The 20,446-nt window shown below is 39.5% G+C and overlaps 1 protein-coding gene across 7 annotated transcripts in view; it reads right to left on the reverse strand.

Annotated features, from left to right (window-relative positions):
• The window catches only part of EML6 (EMAP like 6), a 356,906-nt gene that overhangs the window by 115,240 nt on the left and 221,220 nt on the right, over positions 1-20,446 (reverse strand). For 6 of the 7 annotated variants that reach the window (XM_036873387.1, XM_036873381.1, XM_036873382.1 and 3 more), the window contains 4 exons: positions 8,469-8,670; positions 5,727-5,864; positions 3,756-4,012; positions 1,402-1,614 (listed from right to left, as the gene is read on the reverse strand). In XM_036873387.1, the coding sequence (XP_036729282.1) occupies positions 1,402-1,614; positions 3,756-4,012; positions 5,727-5,864; positions 8,469-8,670 (810 nt within the window). Of the gene's footprint in view, positions 1-1,401; positions 1,615-3,755; positions 4,013-5,726; positions 5,865-6,385; positions 6,538-8,468; positions 8,671-20,446 lie in introns of those variants that run through there. The other variant, XM_036873388.1, reaches the window with a different exon arrangement.

Genomic DNA, 20,446 nt, shown 5'->3' on the forward strand with positions numbered 1-20,446 from the left:
GACATACAGATGGCCACCAGGCACATGAAAAGATGCTCAACATTGCTAATTATTACAGCAATGCAAATCAAAATTACAATGAGGTACCACCTCGCACCGATCAGAATGGCCATCATTAAAAAATCTACAAATAACAAATGCTGGAGATGGTGTGGAAAAAAGGAAACACTGTTGCATTGTTGGTGCAGCTACTATGGAAAACAGTACGGAGGTTCCTCAAAAAACTAGAGTTTTTTTAGAGTTCCTCAAAAAAATAGAGTTACCATATGATCCTGCAATCCCATTCCTGGGCATATATGCAGACAAAACTACAATTCAAAAAGATACACGCACCCCAATGTTCATAGCAGCATTATTCACAATAGCCAAGACAGGGAAGCAACCTAAATGTCCACTGACAGATGAATGGATAAAGAAGATGTGGTACATATATACAATGGAATATTACTCAGCCATAAAAAAGAATGAAATAATGCCATTTGCAGCAACATGGATGCAACTAGAGATTATCATACTAAGTGAAGTAAGTCAGAAAGAGACAAATACCATATGATATCACTTATACGTGGAATCTAAAATATGACACAAATGAACTTATCTACCAAACAGGAACAGACTCACACACACAGAGAACAGATCTGTGGTTACCAAGGGGGAGGGGGTTGGGGGAGGAATGGATTGGGAGTTTGGGATTAGCAGATGCAAACTATTAATATACAGAACGGATAAACCACAAGGTCCTAATATATAGCACAGGGAACTATATTTGATATCCTGTGATAAACCAAAATGGAAAAGAATTTTAAAAAGAGTGTGTATATTTGTATAACTAATTCACTTTCTGCACAGCAGAAATTAACACAACATTGTATATCAATTACACTTCAATAAAAAAAATTCACCAGTTATGTAAGTCTGGTGCGCAAAATTAGTGCTATCAGAAGGGGTCCACAAACTGTATTATCACCACAACAATCACTTTCAGATTTCATTTTAAGTATGTCTATAAGGATTTGCTTTGCTTCCTATGTATAAGCACAATTAGCTGTAATGCATAAAAGAATTTTAATTACAATATTTTAATGTAACATGTAATTTAAATTATATTTACGTAGATATAAATAAAATAGAATACAACTTGTTTAAAACATGAAACATGAAATTTATGAATCACGAAATGTTGAGTAACATCTCTGTTAACAAATGCTGACTTAAATTTGCAAAACCACGTTTCAGAATGTCAAAAGCAGAAGACAGCAAACTATTGAAAAGTGTTAGAGTAAATATAAAGATAAAATGAATAGTCTGCAGTAACAGACATCAAGAAAATAAGCCTTAATTATACTGTATATATATTCTAGATCAAATCTTCATTCAATGAAACATTTCTTTTGGCCTTACCTTTCTTGAGACAAGGAAACTTAAACAATTTAACCAGTCCAAAATCATCTCCAGACACCAGTACTGAGTTGTTGTAATTTGCATCCACTGAGTTGATGTCAGTGACATCAGTGTATTTTGGCCAAATCCCACTCACTTCTGGGCCATTCACACATGTCCAGGAGGCCCAGGGAATCCCTTTGATTTCTTCTTTACTTGTTAAAGGCTTCCCAGCTGAAAATAATCAATAAATTTTAATATAATGTTACATTTAAATAAAATCATATTCTAATTTACTTTATTCATTTTTCTCATAAAGGTCTAAAACCTTTGTTTTAAAATGTTTATAAACCAAGGGAACTATAAATTCTAATCTCTTTCCCCAAATGGTGATTTTTTTTTCTAGCAGGGTTTAAAGGAAGCACATGCTCAAAACTCAGATAGGAGAAAGAAAATGATCATGGTACATCTAATGTCTTAAACTACTGATACTTACTTGACCTTAATTATTTAGATAGAGATGATATTATGCTTTGTGTTATTGATGAAATGACTATTATTAAATTATATTTTATCATATTTAGTTACTAACATTTTGCCAGGTTTTTAAAGAGTTTATTCTGAACTACTTTTCATAATTCAAGGAACCATAGAAGTGATTTTTTAAAAGTCAGCCTCAATTAATTAGTGAAAAAAATGAATGGATTTTCTATTTAAATTTTAAAGTGCTAGACAATGAAAATCCACCAAATTTTGATGAAATAAATGTAATTAGTTGGGGAAAATAGTCCTGACAATTGTTCTAGGTATGGTCTTATGTGTGGGGCACAATACCCAGTTTTCACCAGCAGCTGGTAAGGGATGTTCCCAGGGAGCACAAAAAGGAGGAAGCCCATGGATAAAGAAATGTTTGGAAAAATGCTTAGTCATGCACAATTTAAAAATTCAAAATCAAGACAATTAAGTGTATTACCTCATACTTTCCCCCTCAAAAATAACAAATATTTTCAAATAAAGAACCTATGAGAATAGATGCTCTTATACATTACTGGTGCATTGTCAAATTGGCAATTCTAGACTCTAACACAGAATTATATAAAAATCCATTATGAAGACCACAGAATCGGAGAGTTTACAGTCTGAACATAGTCTTGGATCCAGTGCTCCTGCTTTAAAGAATATAGTCCAAGGAAGTAATTCACAAGAGAAAATCCCACCTCTACAAAGATATTTGGATCTGCACTGTGTGTACCAGCAAAGATACACTGGTATCTTTGATATCACTGAGTAGGGTGTTACTTTGTTACTGCAAACGACAAAAATGTGTTCCATATTTTTTCACGTATGAAAATATGTATGAAATACTGTCAAGCAGAGAAAGTAGACACAAAGAAATATGCACCTAGTAAAGGTATATTGATGAATTGATAGGGCAGAGACTCTTAAAAATGTTGAAGTTATGTCATAACCTTGTTTTATAGTAAAATTGATTTTTCAATAAAAAATTAAAATATAATTATTTGAGGTCAAGAGTCATGTTAAGTATTAAATTTTTCCTTTTACATTATAAAAAATCATTAATCAAAGACTGTAATACAGAAATCTGTCTTTTATTTATGACATTTTAACATTACAAATTAAATGTTACTAAATGAGTATTATATAAATAAGATGAATAAGATGAATCTCTTATAGAAGTTATAGTGGGGGTTACCAATAAAATTTGTGGGTTTTTCTAAATCCCAATGAGCACATTTCACCAAATAATCGTATAATAAGGGCTTCCAATTATGAAGGACACAAAAGAGATGAAAGGAATCACAGTAGTTGACTGTGATCCTCAAATCTTCAGTATTTTTTTAGTATTTTCCTAGTATTTTTTCCTTTTGCTTATCTTTAGGCATTCTTTATATATTATAGGTGTACAGTTGACCCTCGAACAACTTGAGGGCTAGGGCCACCAACTCTCCACGCTATTGAAAAATCCATGTATAACTTAGAGTTGACCCTCTGCATCCATGGTTCCACAACCACAGATTCAACCAACCTCCTACCATGTAGTACTGTAGTATTTACTACTAAAAAAATCTGCACAGAAGTAGACTGGTGCAGTTCAAACTTGTATTGTTCATGTGTATCCTTTGTCTATTATAACAATTCCAAGTATCTATGCCCATCATGGTCTCTTTTGTTGTGCAATAATTTTTTATTTTAATGTGTTCCAATTTATGAATCTTTTCTTTGAGAGTCTGTGGTTTGAGGGTCTTGTTTCAGAAAACATTCCTTGCTCTGAGGTCCTAAGAATATCCTCATATATTTTCTGCCATGGTTCAGAGTTGCGCTTTGTACAAACATTCATTGCCCTTGTGACTTACATGGCATTTTGTAGAACAGCCGTTCTCCGGCACCGTCATTAGTTTGCAAGTATTTACTATCCAAAGACCAGTCGATGTGTGTGATGAAACTGAGAGACTTGTTGCATTCTCCAATTTTCTTATACCGCTGGGCGACAGCGTAGATATCTACTGGGCCGTCATTGGATCCCACTGCCAGATAAGAACCATCTGGAGAAAATTTCATTTCGTGAATGACTTCTTTTCGATCTTTGATATGAACCACTTCTGTCATATCTCTATAAGAATAGAAAAGCAAAGCAATAAGCAGCAAATCTAGAGATAGGAACCCCAAGTCATGTTTTAAAATCTGTGTGCCACAGAAAAAAATTACTTTGAAAGGGAGAGAAAAACTACAGGAATTAGAGAATTAACTTTTATGGAAACATATAAAATATTATTTAGTTCATGGCCAACGTAGGAGAAATTAAACATTTAAAATAATATTTTGGGCTCCCAAAGTAAAAAACAAAACAATTTTAATGAAATGCATTTTCACTTTCATGTTAAGTTATATGTATTATTTTTCTCTAAAACTTTTTATTAAAATTCGGGGTTTGTAAAATTATTTAAAAAATATGTCACAGAGAACGGTAAAACATATCAAGGTTAACATAAAATAAACTATCTTCCTAATACTTTAAGAACAAGAAACCAGTGACTGTTAAGCTTGATGCTTATTGTAAAAAGAGCAAGTCCAAAAAGCAGAAGAGGAAAACTATTTTTTTAATGTTGAATTTTTATGTAACTATTTAACTTTCACTATGAAAGGTCAATAATGCTTACATTGAATCACTGGAATATTCTGTGTCCTTTCTGATAAGTTTCTGGTAAGAATTTCTACTCTTATTTGAAAGCTCACTGAGGCTTTTCCCCCATAGCTATAAGACAAGATTATGACTAGCAGGTCCCCTGAGCTAGTAATGATGCCTTCATCAACTCTAAAATGAACTGAATGCATAAATAATGCCAAATATTTGCTTCTACATAATAATTTCTCATACCTGCTATCATTTACTAATAGCATTATAGTTTACTATAATGCCATAAAATAGGTGTGGGAGGATTTTTTTTTGGCTTGGGAAATCCATCAAAAAGAAAATTTGGTAATTAGCTATCTTTTCACACATCACTAAGCAAAGAAAGAAAATGTTGCCCACCCATTTGGTAATAAGTTGTGTGGCTGGTTATGAGAATTTAGTGTAGTAAACCATGCCAAGAGCTATATAAAATTTGCTGTGTGTGAGAAATGCAGTATCTACTCCACAGCTGTATTTCCTTTCTGTAATCACAAAATGTGTAATCCAAAAGAATAACCAATGTGTTCAAAGAATTACAAGGGTGGGCCATAATTTTTGTCCAGTAGAAATAATATAGGAGGTTAATAAGTATGAAATGTTCCATTTTATTGGTGATTATAGGTAGAAAATTTTTTACTTAAGTTTATCTCTAAAAATTTAGTGCTGTTGGAGGCTGCTTTCTTCTTTCTTCCTCTCTTCTTGGTTTATTACAAACCCATAATCTCTTATCTAAAACCCCTGGGACAAGACAAGCTTGGGAGTTCATTATTCATTGGATTTTAGAAAGGTTTGCATACTATCTATTACATAACATCCCCAGTAGGAGCTAAGGCAGCAACCCCTTTTGAACACATTAATATTTTTGCAGCAAATCACATGATACATGACTATCCCTACTAAGAGATTAATAGACTGTAAACTATCTCACATCCAGTTCACTGGGTCAGGCAGTGCTGACAAATAAGTTACCAAAGAACTTCGGACGCTCAGAGTGTTTGGATTTTGGAATTATAGACAGGCGGTTGTGAATCTACAGTGTTCCTATTCAAAACAGTAAATGCATTTTGCCTAAGGCCCTGGCATACATTCTGACCAGGAGAATTAATTTTAACAAAAGAATATCTCTAATGTCATTTCCAGTACCAGTACGTGCCTGACTCGGAGAACAATGAAAGATCCGTCCTTCATGCCCAGGGCCAACTGAGATCCATCAGGGCTGAAAGCAACGCTTCGAACCGCTTCCTCCATGTTACAGCGGGCGATCAAGGCATGGTCTGCTAGGCTCCACAGCCTAAGCACAGTTCAAAGTCAAAGACAAAACAAAACAACTTCTCATAGTCATCAGCCAGCCCAAGGCCTGTTCACCACTGCGATAATAACAAGAAAGACTGCAGTAACCTCACACCAGTGTCCTTCCTCTTGGCATGTCTGGGAATCTGTGAAAGTGTTTAGCCTATCTTTATGTGATTTTCACCATTTGAAATACCCAGCAAGAAATATAAAAAGAGATAACATTTCCAAAGATTTTGAGATTCATAAAATAAGGAAATTTTAAACACTACTTCACACAAAATTATACTTTTCTCTTTGGAGATTAAAAATTGTTCTGAATTTATACCAATGGCTGTTAATAACACTTATAGGATAAGAAGTACTACTAGATGCTGTTATTGCTTTTTTAAAAAAAAAAAAAATACGAGTTCCCTTCTAGTAACTGTGTTATGTAAGCACATACAGATTGAAATACACATTACATTTGTTGGCCTCCTGAGCAAGAAGAAGTTATTTTAGATGGAGAAGAACGAATGATACCCCTGCCCAGGATGGTTCCAAAGTTGGCTGTACACAGTCATATGCTGTCACTCCTCATGAGCTCCCTGGGCACCCCACTGCTGATAGGTCCCCTCTTGGTTGGGGCTGGGGCGGGGGGGATACTTCGCCATGCCCGTGGCTGATGAGCACAGCTACTGCTGGAGAGACAGAGGTCAAGTGCAAGTGCCACTAACACAGAATTTCCCGCAGCTCCTTGGAACACCTAATCCAGGCACCTCAAACTGAGAGAACACAAACTAAATATTTGAAGACACAAATAAGGGTTTCCATGTGAGATGCAATTGCGGCATCTGACCTCTCTCTGTTACTACTCTGAAGACAGTCTTCTCTTAACGTGCAAACAACAATATCTGTGAGGGGGTCTGAGAATCTAAGTTCTGTGATAAAGAAACACGAGTAAGTCAAATGCGGTGCAATTTCTCTAAATGCATTCCACCTTCAGGAGGGATGGTGGCATGCACCTTGCATTGCAGGGCTGCGCAGTGAATAGTTTACTGATCCCTTAGGCAGCCTGCACTGTTCAGCCTAAAGCTTATGGTATGCTTTCAATACCTTGTCCATTATTCATAATCTCATGCTGTTTTTAGCCTTGTACTATTTTAAGCAATGTAAGCTTTGCTTAACTAGCATGAAGAAACCATCACTCCTCAGCAAACTGCACTAATCTTATAAAGCCACTAAGCTAATCTTTATCAAGAAATTATGACTTATACCCTTCCTAAATTTCAATACTCAGTGTAAAAATTCCATTTAAAATTTTAGCCAAATTAATGGTTAAGGAGAGTAATACAAATTCTGGCAGTAAGGGCTCTTTGCAATTCTAAGACTCAACACAGTTGTTAAAATATAAAAGCCAAAAACTTTCTTGAAATCCTTTCTATCTGGATGGGTATGAATCGAGTTTCTTGGGTGTTTGAATAACTTGGCATTGGTTTGGCTCAGAGTAATGGAAAGAAAAGGAACAGAGGAGGAGGAAGTGAGTAAAGAGAAGTATAAGCCAAATAAACATTTATGTCACATGAAGAGATCATTGGAATTGTTTTCACTGATTTTTAGATTGATGAAGCTTTAATGCTCAGTAGAAACTCAAAAATGGTTTTATCTTCGGATTTATGCTTTTCTAACGAGTATACTCATTGCATCTTGATTCGATTCACAAACATACAGAATAAGGGCGGGGGGAGGGGGAGCAGTGACATTTAGTCTAGTATACAGTGCTCCACTTTAGCTAGTCAAACCCAGAAGCAGTAATCCATCAACTGATTATCAATCAGTCTCTTCCTCTCACTGTCACAGACTCTCTCTCTGGCCTGCTTGTTGTTGAGCACACTTAAAGCTCAGTAGTACGGAAATACTGGAATCAGTGTAATAGTCTTCATCGCACACTTTCAAATCAGTCTTTCAACAGTCTCAAGAACATTGGAAGCATAATCATTTTGCTCATTTTACTACTGTCGTGTTCTCAAATAACAAGTGATCCATAGCGAGAACACTTGAGGCCCTAAAAACATGGGCATATTTTCTTAGGAACCCGCACTTTCCTTTGATTTGAAGACATTGTAAATTCTCACAGGGAATTTTGAGCAAAGAAAGAATTAATGACTCGCTTGCTAAAGACGACTTTGAAAATCAGAATTTCAGTTCTCTTGGTGATGTTTAGTCTGTGACTAAACTGATGATGAGTGACTCAGCTGTGAAATTGCCAAGCTGACTCCAGCAGGACTGAAGGTACGAGGAAGAAACATGATCTTATTACAGATGAGTGCACTCAGCTTACATCTTCAGCTGGAAGAGACCTGGAGGCCAATCTAACCAGCAGTAGTGAATTTTCACTTCTAAGAACATTTTCTTGACTTAAGATGGAGCCAAAGAAAGATAGCAACAACAAAAGGTCAAGAAGCCAACTGTTGTTAAGCAAAACGGCTTAACATTCTGTTCGGAAATGGTGAGGTTCTGCACTGTGGGTTATCCTTCTCTTCAAGTAATAAACAAATTTGGGCAAAATCAATCTGTTACCCCAGGGAGGTGAGTGAGGTTACAGCCACCACTGCCGGGGCCTCACCTGACAGAGCGGTCATCGCTGCCTGTCACAGCCAGCGGCTTCTTGGGGTGCAGGGCCAGAGCCCAGAGCTCCCCCTCACAGTGGCCCTGCAGGATCAGCATTGGCTTGTCCCGTTCTCGCACGATCACTTCAAATATCTCACTGTCCTGGGTCCCTGCTAGAAGGCGGTCTGCTTTCCAGCACACACTCCGGATAGAGAGGCCTGACGAAAATAAACGAATAAAATAAACGCATATCTCCACACCATTCACAAATAAAACACCTAAAGTTAATACCCTGTCACCGGGATAGCATCTAAGGCAACACATCTGAACAATGCCTGGGGGTGAAGAATCAACTCCACACACCACCCTGTGTTATTGACCGCTGCCTTCTGTGTGTTAGTTGTTCCCCCGACCCCTTGTGATTTATTTTGTAAAAGAGTGATTGCTCTTTCCTGTCTGACTTAGGCTAACTGTGTGTTTCTACAGCAGGGTCTATATTAAATACAACATCTTAAAGTGAATATAAGAACAGGAATTGGTCTTTATGAAAACCTAACCCTCTTTGAAACAATTTCCTTCTGATTTGCTATGGAAAAGTTAAATCACTTCAATCTTTAGGATGCTAACATTGTAATAAAATTATACGTGGGTGATACTACAGAACGGTTAATTATCATATTAGGCAAGTTTAGTATGTATTTGCTCAGAACCTAGACTCATTCTGCTGGATAAATAGATGCACCATGTCCCAGAAATATGCAAATGAAACTCTAATTTCAGTCTCAGAATACCATCAAACATCTGAAGATGTTTTTCCTCACTGACTTACGATTTATGGAATCTTCTCTAAAAGCACAGTACTCCCTTTTAAATCCAACCTTCCTTCGTATTATTCCATCCTCTTTAGGCAGATCCCCACTTGCCTGCCTGAGTGTTGATCTGGGCTTCTCTCAGTCTGTTCTATTCCTCACCGGCTACATTATTTACTTACATAGTGAATTTTCTCACATCTGAATTAGAAATACAGAAGCAATCCCACTTTCATAATTACTTTAAACTACTTAAGGATGTGATAAGCTTTGAGATCTGAGTTGTCTCCCCATCTGGCTTTGTGTCTTTTGTGCAGAAAGTACCAGAAGTCAGAACACCTGGACTTCAGTCCTGCTCTACACCCGATTGGCCAGACACACCAGGAAGAGTCCCCTTTTCTCTGGGGACCAGTTTTTCTCCCCATAAATGCAGATTGTAATTATGGAGACCATGTAATTTATCATCCAAATCAGGACCCCTCTGCAAGTAAAAGTAGGTTCTAAAAATAATTAAATTTACATAAGTTTTAAAAATATTTATTAACCAAGAAAGCAGCTTTACTATATTGAAAAACCTATTAAATAATTCTATCAAAAATATTTTCAAATCTAAAATTATAATGACACTTTATTGCAGAATGAAAGGTCTAGGACAGAGGGACGAGTAGGCAGACACACAGAAGATTTTTAGGGCCATGAAACTCCGTAGGACCTATAATGGTAGATACATGTTATTATACATGTGTCAAAACTCACAGAATATACAACACCAACAGTGAACCCTAATGTGAGCTATAGGCTTTCGGTGATGATATGTCAATGCAGGTTCATCCATTGTAACCAATGTACCATTCTGGTGGGCAATGTTAATAGGGAGGCTGTGTGTATGTGAGGACAGAGGTATATGAGAAATCTCTGTACGTTCCATTCAATTTTGCTGTGAACCTAAAACTGCTCTAAAAAAAATAAAGTCTATTAAAAAAAATCCAGGACAAATGCTGGGACAATATAAGGTTTAACTGGGGGTATCTGGACACCATAACTGAAATCCTCATTTTTTTTTTTTAATATTTATTTTTGGCTGTGTTGGGTCTTCACTGCTGTGCACGGGCTTTCTCTAGTTGCGGTGAGCGGGCGCTACTCTTCATTGCAGTGCACGGGCTTCTCATTGCAGTGGCTTCTCTTGTTGTGGAGCATGGGCTCTAGGCATGTGGGCTTCAGTAGTTGTGGCACACAGGCTCAGTAGTTGTGGCTCGCGGGCTCCAGAGCACAGGCTCAGTAGTTGTGGTGCACGGGCTTAGCTGCTCTGTGGCATGTGGGATCTTCCTGGACCAGGGCTCGAACCCGTGTCTCCTGCATTGGCAGGCGGATTCTTAACCACTGCGCCACCAGGGAAGTTCCTGAAATCCTCATCTTAACTAACTGTGGTCTTGAAAGCATCCAAGGAGATAATGAATTTATTTACAAAAAGTATTTTTTTTTAAGGTACAAGGCTATTATTACATGAGAGAACTCTCTTTACTTCCTGCTCTGAATTCATTGTTATGTGTCTTGAAATGGAAGGAGACAGCACACAGGCAGATTTATTATTCCTGCTGTGAGTAGTAAGTAGGGATACCTTGGCAACGGCTAGTTCAGGGTCACTCAGAATCCTCCACTGCAAACATCACGACGGGCTTTCAAGGTTGAAAAGGACAGATGTGTGGGGAAAGCAGTCGGGATAAGATGGCAGGCTGACAGGGCAGGAAGCTCAGCTAAGGAGGAAACAATCCTTTTGCTACTGTCCCTTTCTTGTCCTTATCTTTTTCCCATGCCTTATTATTAACATGTTCTTATTTTCTCTAGGAAGGGGGTGAATTTGTTGTCTCCCCAGCAGGCTTTGCATCATCTACAATTTTATTACAGGAAAGGTATAATACTTTGTTCTTCAGAAATAGGAAGTAAATAGGGATATTAATTATATTCCAAAATTGGCAAAAAAAAATCAAAGAATTTACTAGTTTATTATATTCATTGTCCATTTCCTCTCACTAATGTCTGTGAAAACAAGAGTTTTCTCAGTTTTATACACTGCTGTATCCTCAGTATCTAGCACAGTGTCTGGCATGTGGTAGATGCTCAATAAGAATTGATGAATGAATAAAATAAAACATTCAAATCACAAACACTTCTCGAGTCTTGGAGATACCAAGAAATAAAAGACAACATCTCCATCCTCAACGAGACCGTTCAAAGAAGGAGGGATATATTCATTCATTTATACAAAAAATTTTTATTGAGCACCTATTACATGCCCAAGACTGGAGCTTGAACGGTAAACAAGCCAGGCTCATGCCCTCATGGATTTTGCATTCTAAGGAGGAGCCAGACATTTGTAAGCAGAGATATATATATTCATTGTATGAATATACAATAGGGAAAGGACCGTCTCTTCCATAAATGGTGTTGGGAAAACTAGACAGCCACATGCGAAAGAAACATATAAAAATAAACTAAAAATGGATTAAAGACTTGAACATAAGAGCTGAAACCATAAAACTCCTAGATGAAAACACAGGTGGTAAGCTCTTTGACATCAGTCTTGGCTATAATTTTTTGGCTCTGACACCAAAAGCAAAAACAACAAAAGCAAAAGTAAACAAGTGAGACTACATCAAACTAGAAAGCTTCTGCATAGCAAAGGAAACCATCTACAAAATGGTAATGCAACCTACCAAATGGGAGAAGATATTTGCAAATCATACAACTGATAAGGGGTTAATATCCAAAATATATAGAGAACTCATACAACTCAATAGCAAAAAAACCCCAAACAATGTGATTAAAAAAATGGGCAGAGGATCTGAATAGACATTTTTCCAAAGAAGACATACAGATAGTCAACGGATACATGAAAAGATGCTCCACATCCCTAATCATCAGAGAACTGCAAATCAAAACCACAGTGAGGGAATTCCTTGGAGGTCCAGTGGTTAGGACGCCGTGCTTCCACTGCAGGGGGCAGGGGTTTGATCCCTGGTCAGGGGACTAAGACCCTGCAGGCTGCATGGTGCAGCCAAAACAACAAAAACAAAACACAAAAACCATAATGAGATATTATCTCATACTTATTACAATGGCTATTATTTTTTCAAAAAGACAAGAAATAACAAGTGTTGGCAAGAATGTGGGGCAAAGGGAACCCTTGGGCACTGTGGGAATGTAAATTGGTACGGCCACTATGGGTAACACCATGGAGGCTCCTCAAAAATGAAAAATAGAACTACTGTATGATCCAACACTTCTGCTTCCGAAGCAAACAAAAACACTAACTCTAAAAGGTATCTGCACCCCCATGTTCACTGCAACATTACTCACAATAGCCATGACATGCAAACAACCTAAGCGTCCATCAATGCATAAAGAAAATGTGATATATACATACACAATAGAATATCATTCAGCTACAAAAAAAGGAATTATTGCTATTTGGGACAACATGGGTGACTTTTGAGGGCATACTGCTAAGCAAAATAAGTCAGACAGAGAAAGACAAATATTGTATGATCTCACTTTTATGTGGAATCTAAAATATAAAAGTAAAAACAAACCTCCAAAACTCACAGATACAGAGAACAAGATTGGTGATTGCCAGAGGCAGGGGTGGGCAGTAGGCAAAATGGGTGAAGGTAGTCAAAGGCACAAACTTCCAGTTATAAAATAAATAGGTCCTGGGGGTGTAATGTACAGCATGATGAACATGTACAATGTACATTTAGTAATACTGTAATGTATATTTGAAAGTAGCTAATGTATCTTGAAAGTGGATTTTAAAAGTTTTCATCATAAGAAAAAAAATTTGTAACTATGTGTGGTGACGTACATTAACTAGGCTTATTGTGGTCATCACTTTGAGACAAATATGTACATTATGTATAGACAATACATATATAATATTATATGTAATATATATATTATATATATACACACTGTATATAATCATTATGTTGTATATCTGAAACTGTTATATGTCAATTATATCAGTAAAAATGATATATACATACATATATACAGCTATATATATATATACACATCTTATATATCTTAGCAATGTTACATATTTTAACTGTTATCAAAATACTCAAAGCACAATTCTTTTATAATTCCATTGACTGTCCTAAAGACTCACCCTTTCCAAGCAGGCCTGGCACCCAAGGCGCTACTACAAGCATGAACAGGCCAGTTCTTCCCGTTTTCCTCCAACAGTGTGTCCCATCCCCTAAGACTAAATGGCTTGAAAACAGAATTTCTCCCAAAGGACCAGCACTGTATTTGATCCAGTGTACAAACATTTTTCTCCCCACCACCCCCACTATTTTTTAACTTCTTGTTTGGGGAACAAATTCAGAAAGGTCAAGAATATTATAACAAACAACCCATCACATGGAATCAATGTGTTAACATTTTTAAAATATTTGCTTTGTCTTTAAGAGGTTTAGAACAAAAAAGAAGCTTCCACCTCAGCCTAGACTGATGAGGCAGTCCAGCTGCACAGCACCCAGCTGTGTTTGCAGACTGTGCCCAGGGAGTTCTTGGATTCCTAGAAGAGCCGCAGGGGCCTGGCAAGGAGAGCACAGGGAAATGAGGGGCGAGAGGCAGAGTCTGAGGATCCAACCCCTGCTTCTCCCTCAACAACTCACAGTTTGTGTTTTCTAGCAGATTTCATTTGAAAAAAGCGTTCCACTGAACTAACCAACAAAAGGGAGAAGCTTTACACGTGGCAAAGGCAATGAAGTTAAACTGATACGGATTATTTCTGACTAAGTAGGGGCAGGGGAAGAAGGAGAGAGAGAGAACCAGGGGAGGAGTCATTTCATTTTCATTGTTTGCAACATAAACCTAATGAGCTGTGAACATTTTCTCTGTAGACCAACTCAGGCTCTCCACAAACACTCAGTTCTTCAAAGAGATAAATTGGATTTTGTCACATCAGACAAGTCGACCCCAGGGGTCTACCTACAGAGACAGACAGGATGCTAGGCCACTCTCACTTCCCAGAGAACCATTTAAAATAGGAATGACTTCCTAAGGACACCTCAGTGGGTAGACAGCTGTATTCAAGTTTCCTAATAACGTCCCGTTTAGGAACGTTATTGGTCACCTCGGGCTGGCCGAGGTGACCATTGCATTGGGAAGTATTAAGTTGGCTTTGTTTCTTTATCTTCTGCTCTGGGAGTCACACAAATATAAGGTATTATTTGGACTACGGTTAGAAATCCACCAAGAGTGAAAAGAGAGCCAGGGAAAACCATCCTAATTATTTTAAACTACAGAAATTCTCCTTTCTTCTTAAAAAGTGCATGTTTCAGAGACTTTTGACAGAATGAACTGAAGGCATTTTGCTGAATTAGTGAGGGGTGCACATTTTGGACACGGGGGCCTTCTCTGCCACTCCTACTATGAGAAATGTGGGGTTCTGGCCTGTGCTTGGTCCAGAGAGCCAGCAGATGGCAGTAGAGAGCAATCACCCACCTCAACATAAAAATCCTAGAGGCTAAGGTCAAATTCTCACCAGTCCTTTGCCCGGATTTTATATTCAGAGCAGGGAGTGGGAAACAGTATCCTTTCAATCCTCTCTGTGACAGTCCTGAAACCTGGGCATGGGAGGTCTAGTCCATGAGTGTCATGAGTATCAACACAGACCTAAAGGACATTGCTTATTTTCCACTAGTTCATTGAATGGTTAAGTACATGGACTGGATTTATATCCCAGCTCTGTGACATGCCAAGTATTTAACCTTTCAAAGCTTCAGTTGCCCTACCTGTAAATTGCAGAGAATATTAGCACTCACACATCACAGCACTGTTACGAGGATGCAATGCAATCATATATTTAAACACTTGACCCAGTGTCTGGTACTTAGGAAACTAATCAATAAATATCAGTTGTTATTATTTTTAACCAGCAGGTTTTTATTAAGTTCACATCTCAATGGAGAACACCTTGCTGTGCGTGTGGTCAGATTCCCTCCCCAGGCAGGGTCAGCACCAGGAGCTATGAAGTTGCTGCTTGTGCCTTTCCTTGAGTCTCTTAGTTACATCCTTGTGTTACAACCTATTTGTTGTTTGTTACCATTTTTTAAAATAGATCTTTACTGGAGTATAATTGCTTCACAATACTGTGCTAGTTTCTGTTGTACACCAAAGTGAATCAGCCATATGTATACATATGTCCCCATATCCCCTCCCTCTTGAGCCTCCCTCCCATCCTCCCTATCCCACCCCTCTAGGTCATTTTGACTTGCTAGCACTGCCGACTCTCAGAAGGAAAGGCTATATCTGACAAAGAGAACTCTTTGGGGAATAAAATGGTTTTTTTCCCTCAATTGTTTGGCCCAAGAAGGGAAGACTGACAGCTGGGAGGGGGTTGGTATTGATACTTATTAGTGTTCTTAAATCTGGTGCACCGAGGCCTGATATATGGTAAAGGGCCAAGAGCAGTTGCTCCAACACTTACTGTCCATCAGAAACTACATAGAAAGTATTTTTAAAAGAGGGATGAATCAGTTATATAACACACCATTGTAAAGCAATTATACTCCAATAAAGATGTTAAAAATTAATTAATTAATTAATTTTTTAAAAAGTACATGTGAGAACTGTATATACTGGAGAGATGTTTGTGGCCTGTTGTTAAGGAAAAAGGCAAGTTATATAGTAAAGGACTAACATTCTAAAAAAAATAATAAAAAAAATAAAATAAAATAAAATAAAATAAAACAGGGATGTCCGGGGAATTCCCTGGCAGTCCAGTGATTAGGACTCTGTGCTTTCACTGCTGAGGGGGCGGGTTCGATCCCTGGTCAGGGAACTAAGATCCCCACAAGCCTCGCGGCATGGGCAAAACAAAACAAAATAAAACATGGATGCCTGGACCTTACTCAGAAATTCCTCTCAATTGCTCTGGAGTGGAGCTGGGCATAGTTATTTTTAGCTCACCAGGGCTGAGAACCACTTGTTGAGAACCAACCACTATCAAGCTGTTCCCAAACTAGTGTGTGTTCTCAGACTAGTCAGACTGCTGAAAATTCAGATTTCCAGGCTCATTCAATGCAGTGGTTCTTCAACCAAACACTGGAAAACTCCACTCTAGTAGATTAGAAAGCTGAAGGCCTGATGAGCAGATAGCCAAAAATAAGTGCAACTTTGAGAAATCTTTTCGGAGTCAAACAAGCAAGTTCTGTAAATGGGCAGGAACGGTTCTCCCAGACATTCCCAGCCCTGCACCCAGAGCTTTGCACACATGCCCAGGAAGGCTCACAGTGACTCAGGAGGAGGCCCTCGGACACCACCAGGCTGTAGGTGGGGACAGGAAATATATAAATGAGGAAATTACAGCACAGACAGTTTACCTTATTTGCCCCAAGTCCCAGAGCGAGCAGGTGATGGAGATAAAATGAGGATTCAGGCAGTGCAAGTCTGGAGCAAACTCTCTTCCCCACAAAGGTATTTCCCTTCTCTGCGGATGTGCACCCAGGACATGGTACCAAAGATCAAACAAGAGAGCATGATGGCCTTCTCCTATCAACCAATCTTATTAAAGGTGCAGTACTACGGAGCACGCCAGGTAAAAGGTAATAAAAGGACAAGAGGGAAAGAGATTTCACACAGAGGGAAGAGGGAGCTGCTTGTAAATTTTGGAGATTAATCCTTTGTCAGTTGCTTCATTTGCAAATCTTTTCTCCCATTCTGAGGGTTGTCTTTTGGTCTTGTTTATGATTTCCTTTGCTGTGCAAAAGCTTTTAAGTTTCATTAGGTCCCATTTGTTTATTTTTGTTTTTATTTCCATTTCTCGAGGAGCTGGGTCAAAAAGGATCTTGCTGTGATTTATGTCAGAGTGTTCTGCCCATGTTTTCCTCTAAGAGTTTGATAGTGTCTGGCCTTACATTTAGGTCTTTAATCCATTTTGAGTTTATTTTTGTGTATGGTGTTAGGGAGTGTTCTAATTTCATACTTTTACACGTACCTGTCCAGTTTTCCCAGCACCACTTATTGAAGAGGCTGTCTTTTCTCCACTGTATATTCTTGCCATGCAGCTCAATATCAAAAAAACAAACAACCCAATCCAAAAATGGGCAGAAGATCTAAACAGACATTTCTCCAAAGAAGATATACAGATTGCCAACAAACACATGAAAGAATGCTCAACATCATTAATCATTAGAGAAATGCAAATCAAAACTACAATGAGATATCATCTCACACCGGTCAGAATGGCCATCATCAAAAAATCTAGAAACAATAAATGCTGGAGAGGGTGTGGAGAAAAGGGAACACTCTTGCACTGTTGGTGGGAATGTAAATTGATACAGCCACTATGGAGAACAGTATGGAGGTTCCTTAAAAAACGAAAACTAGAACTACCATACGACCCAGCAATCCCACTACTGGGCATATATCCTGAGAAAACCATAATTCAAAAAGAGTCATGTACCAAAATGTTCACTGCAGCTCTATTTACAATAGCCAGGACATGGAAGCAACTTAAATGTCCATCATTGGATGAATGGATAAAGAAGATGTGGCACATATATACAATGGAATATTACTCAGCGATAAAAAGAAACGAAATGGAGTTATTTGTAGTGAGGTGGATGGAGTTAGAGTCTGTCATACAGAGTGAAGTAAGTCAGAAAGAGAAAAACAAATACAGTAGGCTAACACGTATATATGGAATCTAAGGGGGAAAAAAAAAAAGGTCATGAAGAACCTAGTGGCAAGACGGAAATAAAGACACAGACCTACTAGAGAATGGACTTGAGGATATGGGGAGGGGGAAGGGTAAGATGTGACAAAGTGAGAGAGTGGCATGGACATATATACACTACCAAATGTAAAATAGATAGCTAGTGGGAAGCAGCCGCATAGCACAGGGAGATCAGCTCAGTGGTTTGTGACCACCTAGAGGGGTGGGATAGGGAGGATGGGAGGGAGGGAGACGCAAGAGGGAAGAGATATGGGGATATATGTATATGTATAACTGATTCACTTTGTTATAAAGCAGAAACTAACACACCATTATAAAGCAATTATACTCCAATAAAGATGTTAAAAAAAATGAATCAAATCAAAAAAACAAAAAAGAGGGAAGAGGGAGTGTTGGGAGGAGGTGTGGGAAAACTGCAGGGTCCCCCCCCCAGCACGGGGTGGCTGAGGTGCCTAGGGAGTCTGGAGGTGGGCCAGGGGCTCTGGCAGCCTAGCGTAATGTGGAAGGCAGAGTTCGGAACCTAAGGGAAACAAGAGGGAGGGAAGGCGTGCATCTCCCCAGGGATTCGTGAGCACCAATGACTGGGGAACAGGACTGGCTTTATGATTCACAGAGCCCAGTACAAAATGGAAATGTGGGGTCCCCTTGTTCAAAAATGATTAAGAATTTCAAGATGATGACAGCAAGCACTAAACCAAGTGTAGGGTCCTCCTGCAAGTAGGCAGAGCTCATGCCCCAGGAGCCAGCCATGCCTGGGGACCCCCAGAGCTGCTGCAGGAAATACGGGATCCTGCATGCAGAGCACCTAGCACAAAGCACCACGAGCCTGCAGCATGAAGTGCCCACGGCCTGCTGCTCCTGTTTACAAGGGCTCTCTGCCTGAGAACTTCCAGCAGATACTCTTTACAAAATCCACTCCACAGGATCCCAAATCCCATTGCCTCAGGAACACTGAAGGATCCACACAGCCTAATGGGACCCCAGAGGACAGGAACACACTGCCAAGCCCACTGCCTTCACCCCAGGGAAGGAACACCCAGGCTGGTCTTTATAGGAGGCCGGCTCGGTCAGAGTGTTTACAGGGGAATTACTACCAGAACAAACCAGACAGTCAGCCTCTGTTTCTCTGACACCACATTCCACACCAAGGCTGAACAAGCAACAGCCGACGCTCCTCTGGTGGCACACCTCACCATCCGCAGCTCCTGCACGTTCCTCTGCAGGGCTTCCACTTGCTCAGAACACCAGTGACGCAGGAGGCCGTAAAGGACAAAGGTGAGCAGACAGGGAGAGAGGTGATGGATGCGATGGGAGTGGAGGTGAGCAATGAAGCACTCAAGGGACCAGGAGAACCGCAGAAGATACTTGCTTTGTTTCTATCGTCAACAAGGCTGCTTTCAGATTTGAGAGTTGGTCCTTTGAACCTTCTATACCAGGGTTTCTCAATTGCGGCACTGTTAACATAAGGGGCTGGATAATTCTTCGTCGAGGTGTCTAACATTGCAATATGTCATTTTAGGATGTTTAGCAGCGCCCCTGGCCTCAGGAATGCCGGTAGCACTCTCCCAGCTGATAATCAAAAATGTCTCCATGCAATGCCAAATGTCTTGCAGAAGATAAAAACGCCCCTGTTTGAGAATCACTGGACAGAATGATCCTCAATGTACTCTGAGGAAGAAAAATGGTAATAAGAAGAACGGGTAGTGGGGAAGAGTCACCTGGGCTCCCACCTCTAATCCTGCCCCACTCTGGTCCACTCTCTGCTCTGGAGCAGGTGGAGCCCTGACCATGACACTCACCCCCTTAAGCCTTTCTATGACCTCCTACTGCTGGTCCGTGGGGGCCAAGCTTGAACACAGAAATATCTGTTCCTCCCTCTGAAGCCTGTCACCTGTCACTGCACTCCAGTCACACGATGCACTCTTCATCATTCGTCCGTTTCCAGGGTGCCTGCGTGTGCCAGACACTGTTCTAAGCGCTTGCTTGGGAGGCATCAGTGAACAAAGAGGCTACTGCCCTTGCAGAAATAGGCAACGGCCATAAGCATCACAAACAGGTAAGTTATACTGTTTGTTACAAGGTGAAAAGAAGATCTGTGAGGAGAGGATCAGGAGTGCCGGGATGGTGGAGGCAGAGTGGGTTGCAATTTTAAATAAGGTCATCAGGGCAGCTTCACTTGAGCAAAGGAGAGGGCTAGTAATCATGCAGATTCCTGGGGAGAGTGATGCAGGCAGCGGGAGCAGCCTGGGCAGAGGGCAGAGCAGAGGGCGGGAGGCCTGAGGGGGAAGGGGCTGGTAGGCCATCCTAAGGATGTGTACTCTTTTTCTTCGGAAAATGGGAATCATGGCAGGGTTTTGAGGAAATGTGACCTGGCTCATGTAAATTTCCAACAACTCCCTCCATCTGCTATTCTGAGAATAATGGTTGAAGCAGGGACAC

The sequence above is a fragment of the Balaenoptera musculus genome, chromosome 13 (genome assembly GCF_009873245.2).
Source record: "Balaenoptera musculus isolate JJ_BM4_2016_0621 chromosome 13, mBalMus1.pri.v3, whole genome shotgun sequence".
NCBI lineage: Eukaryota > Metazoa > Chordata > Mammalia > Artiodactyla > Balaenopteridae > Balaenoptera > Balaenoptera musculus.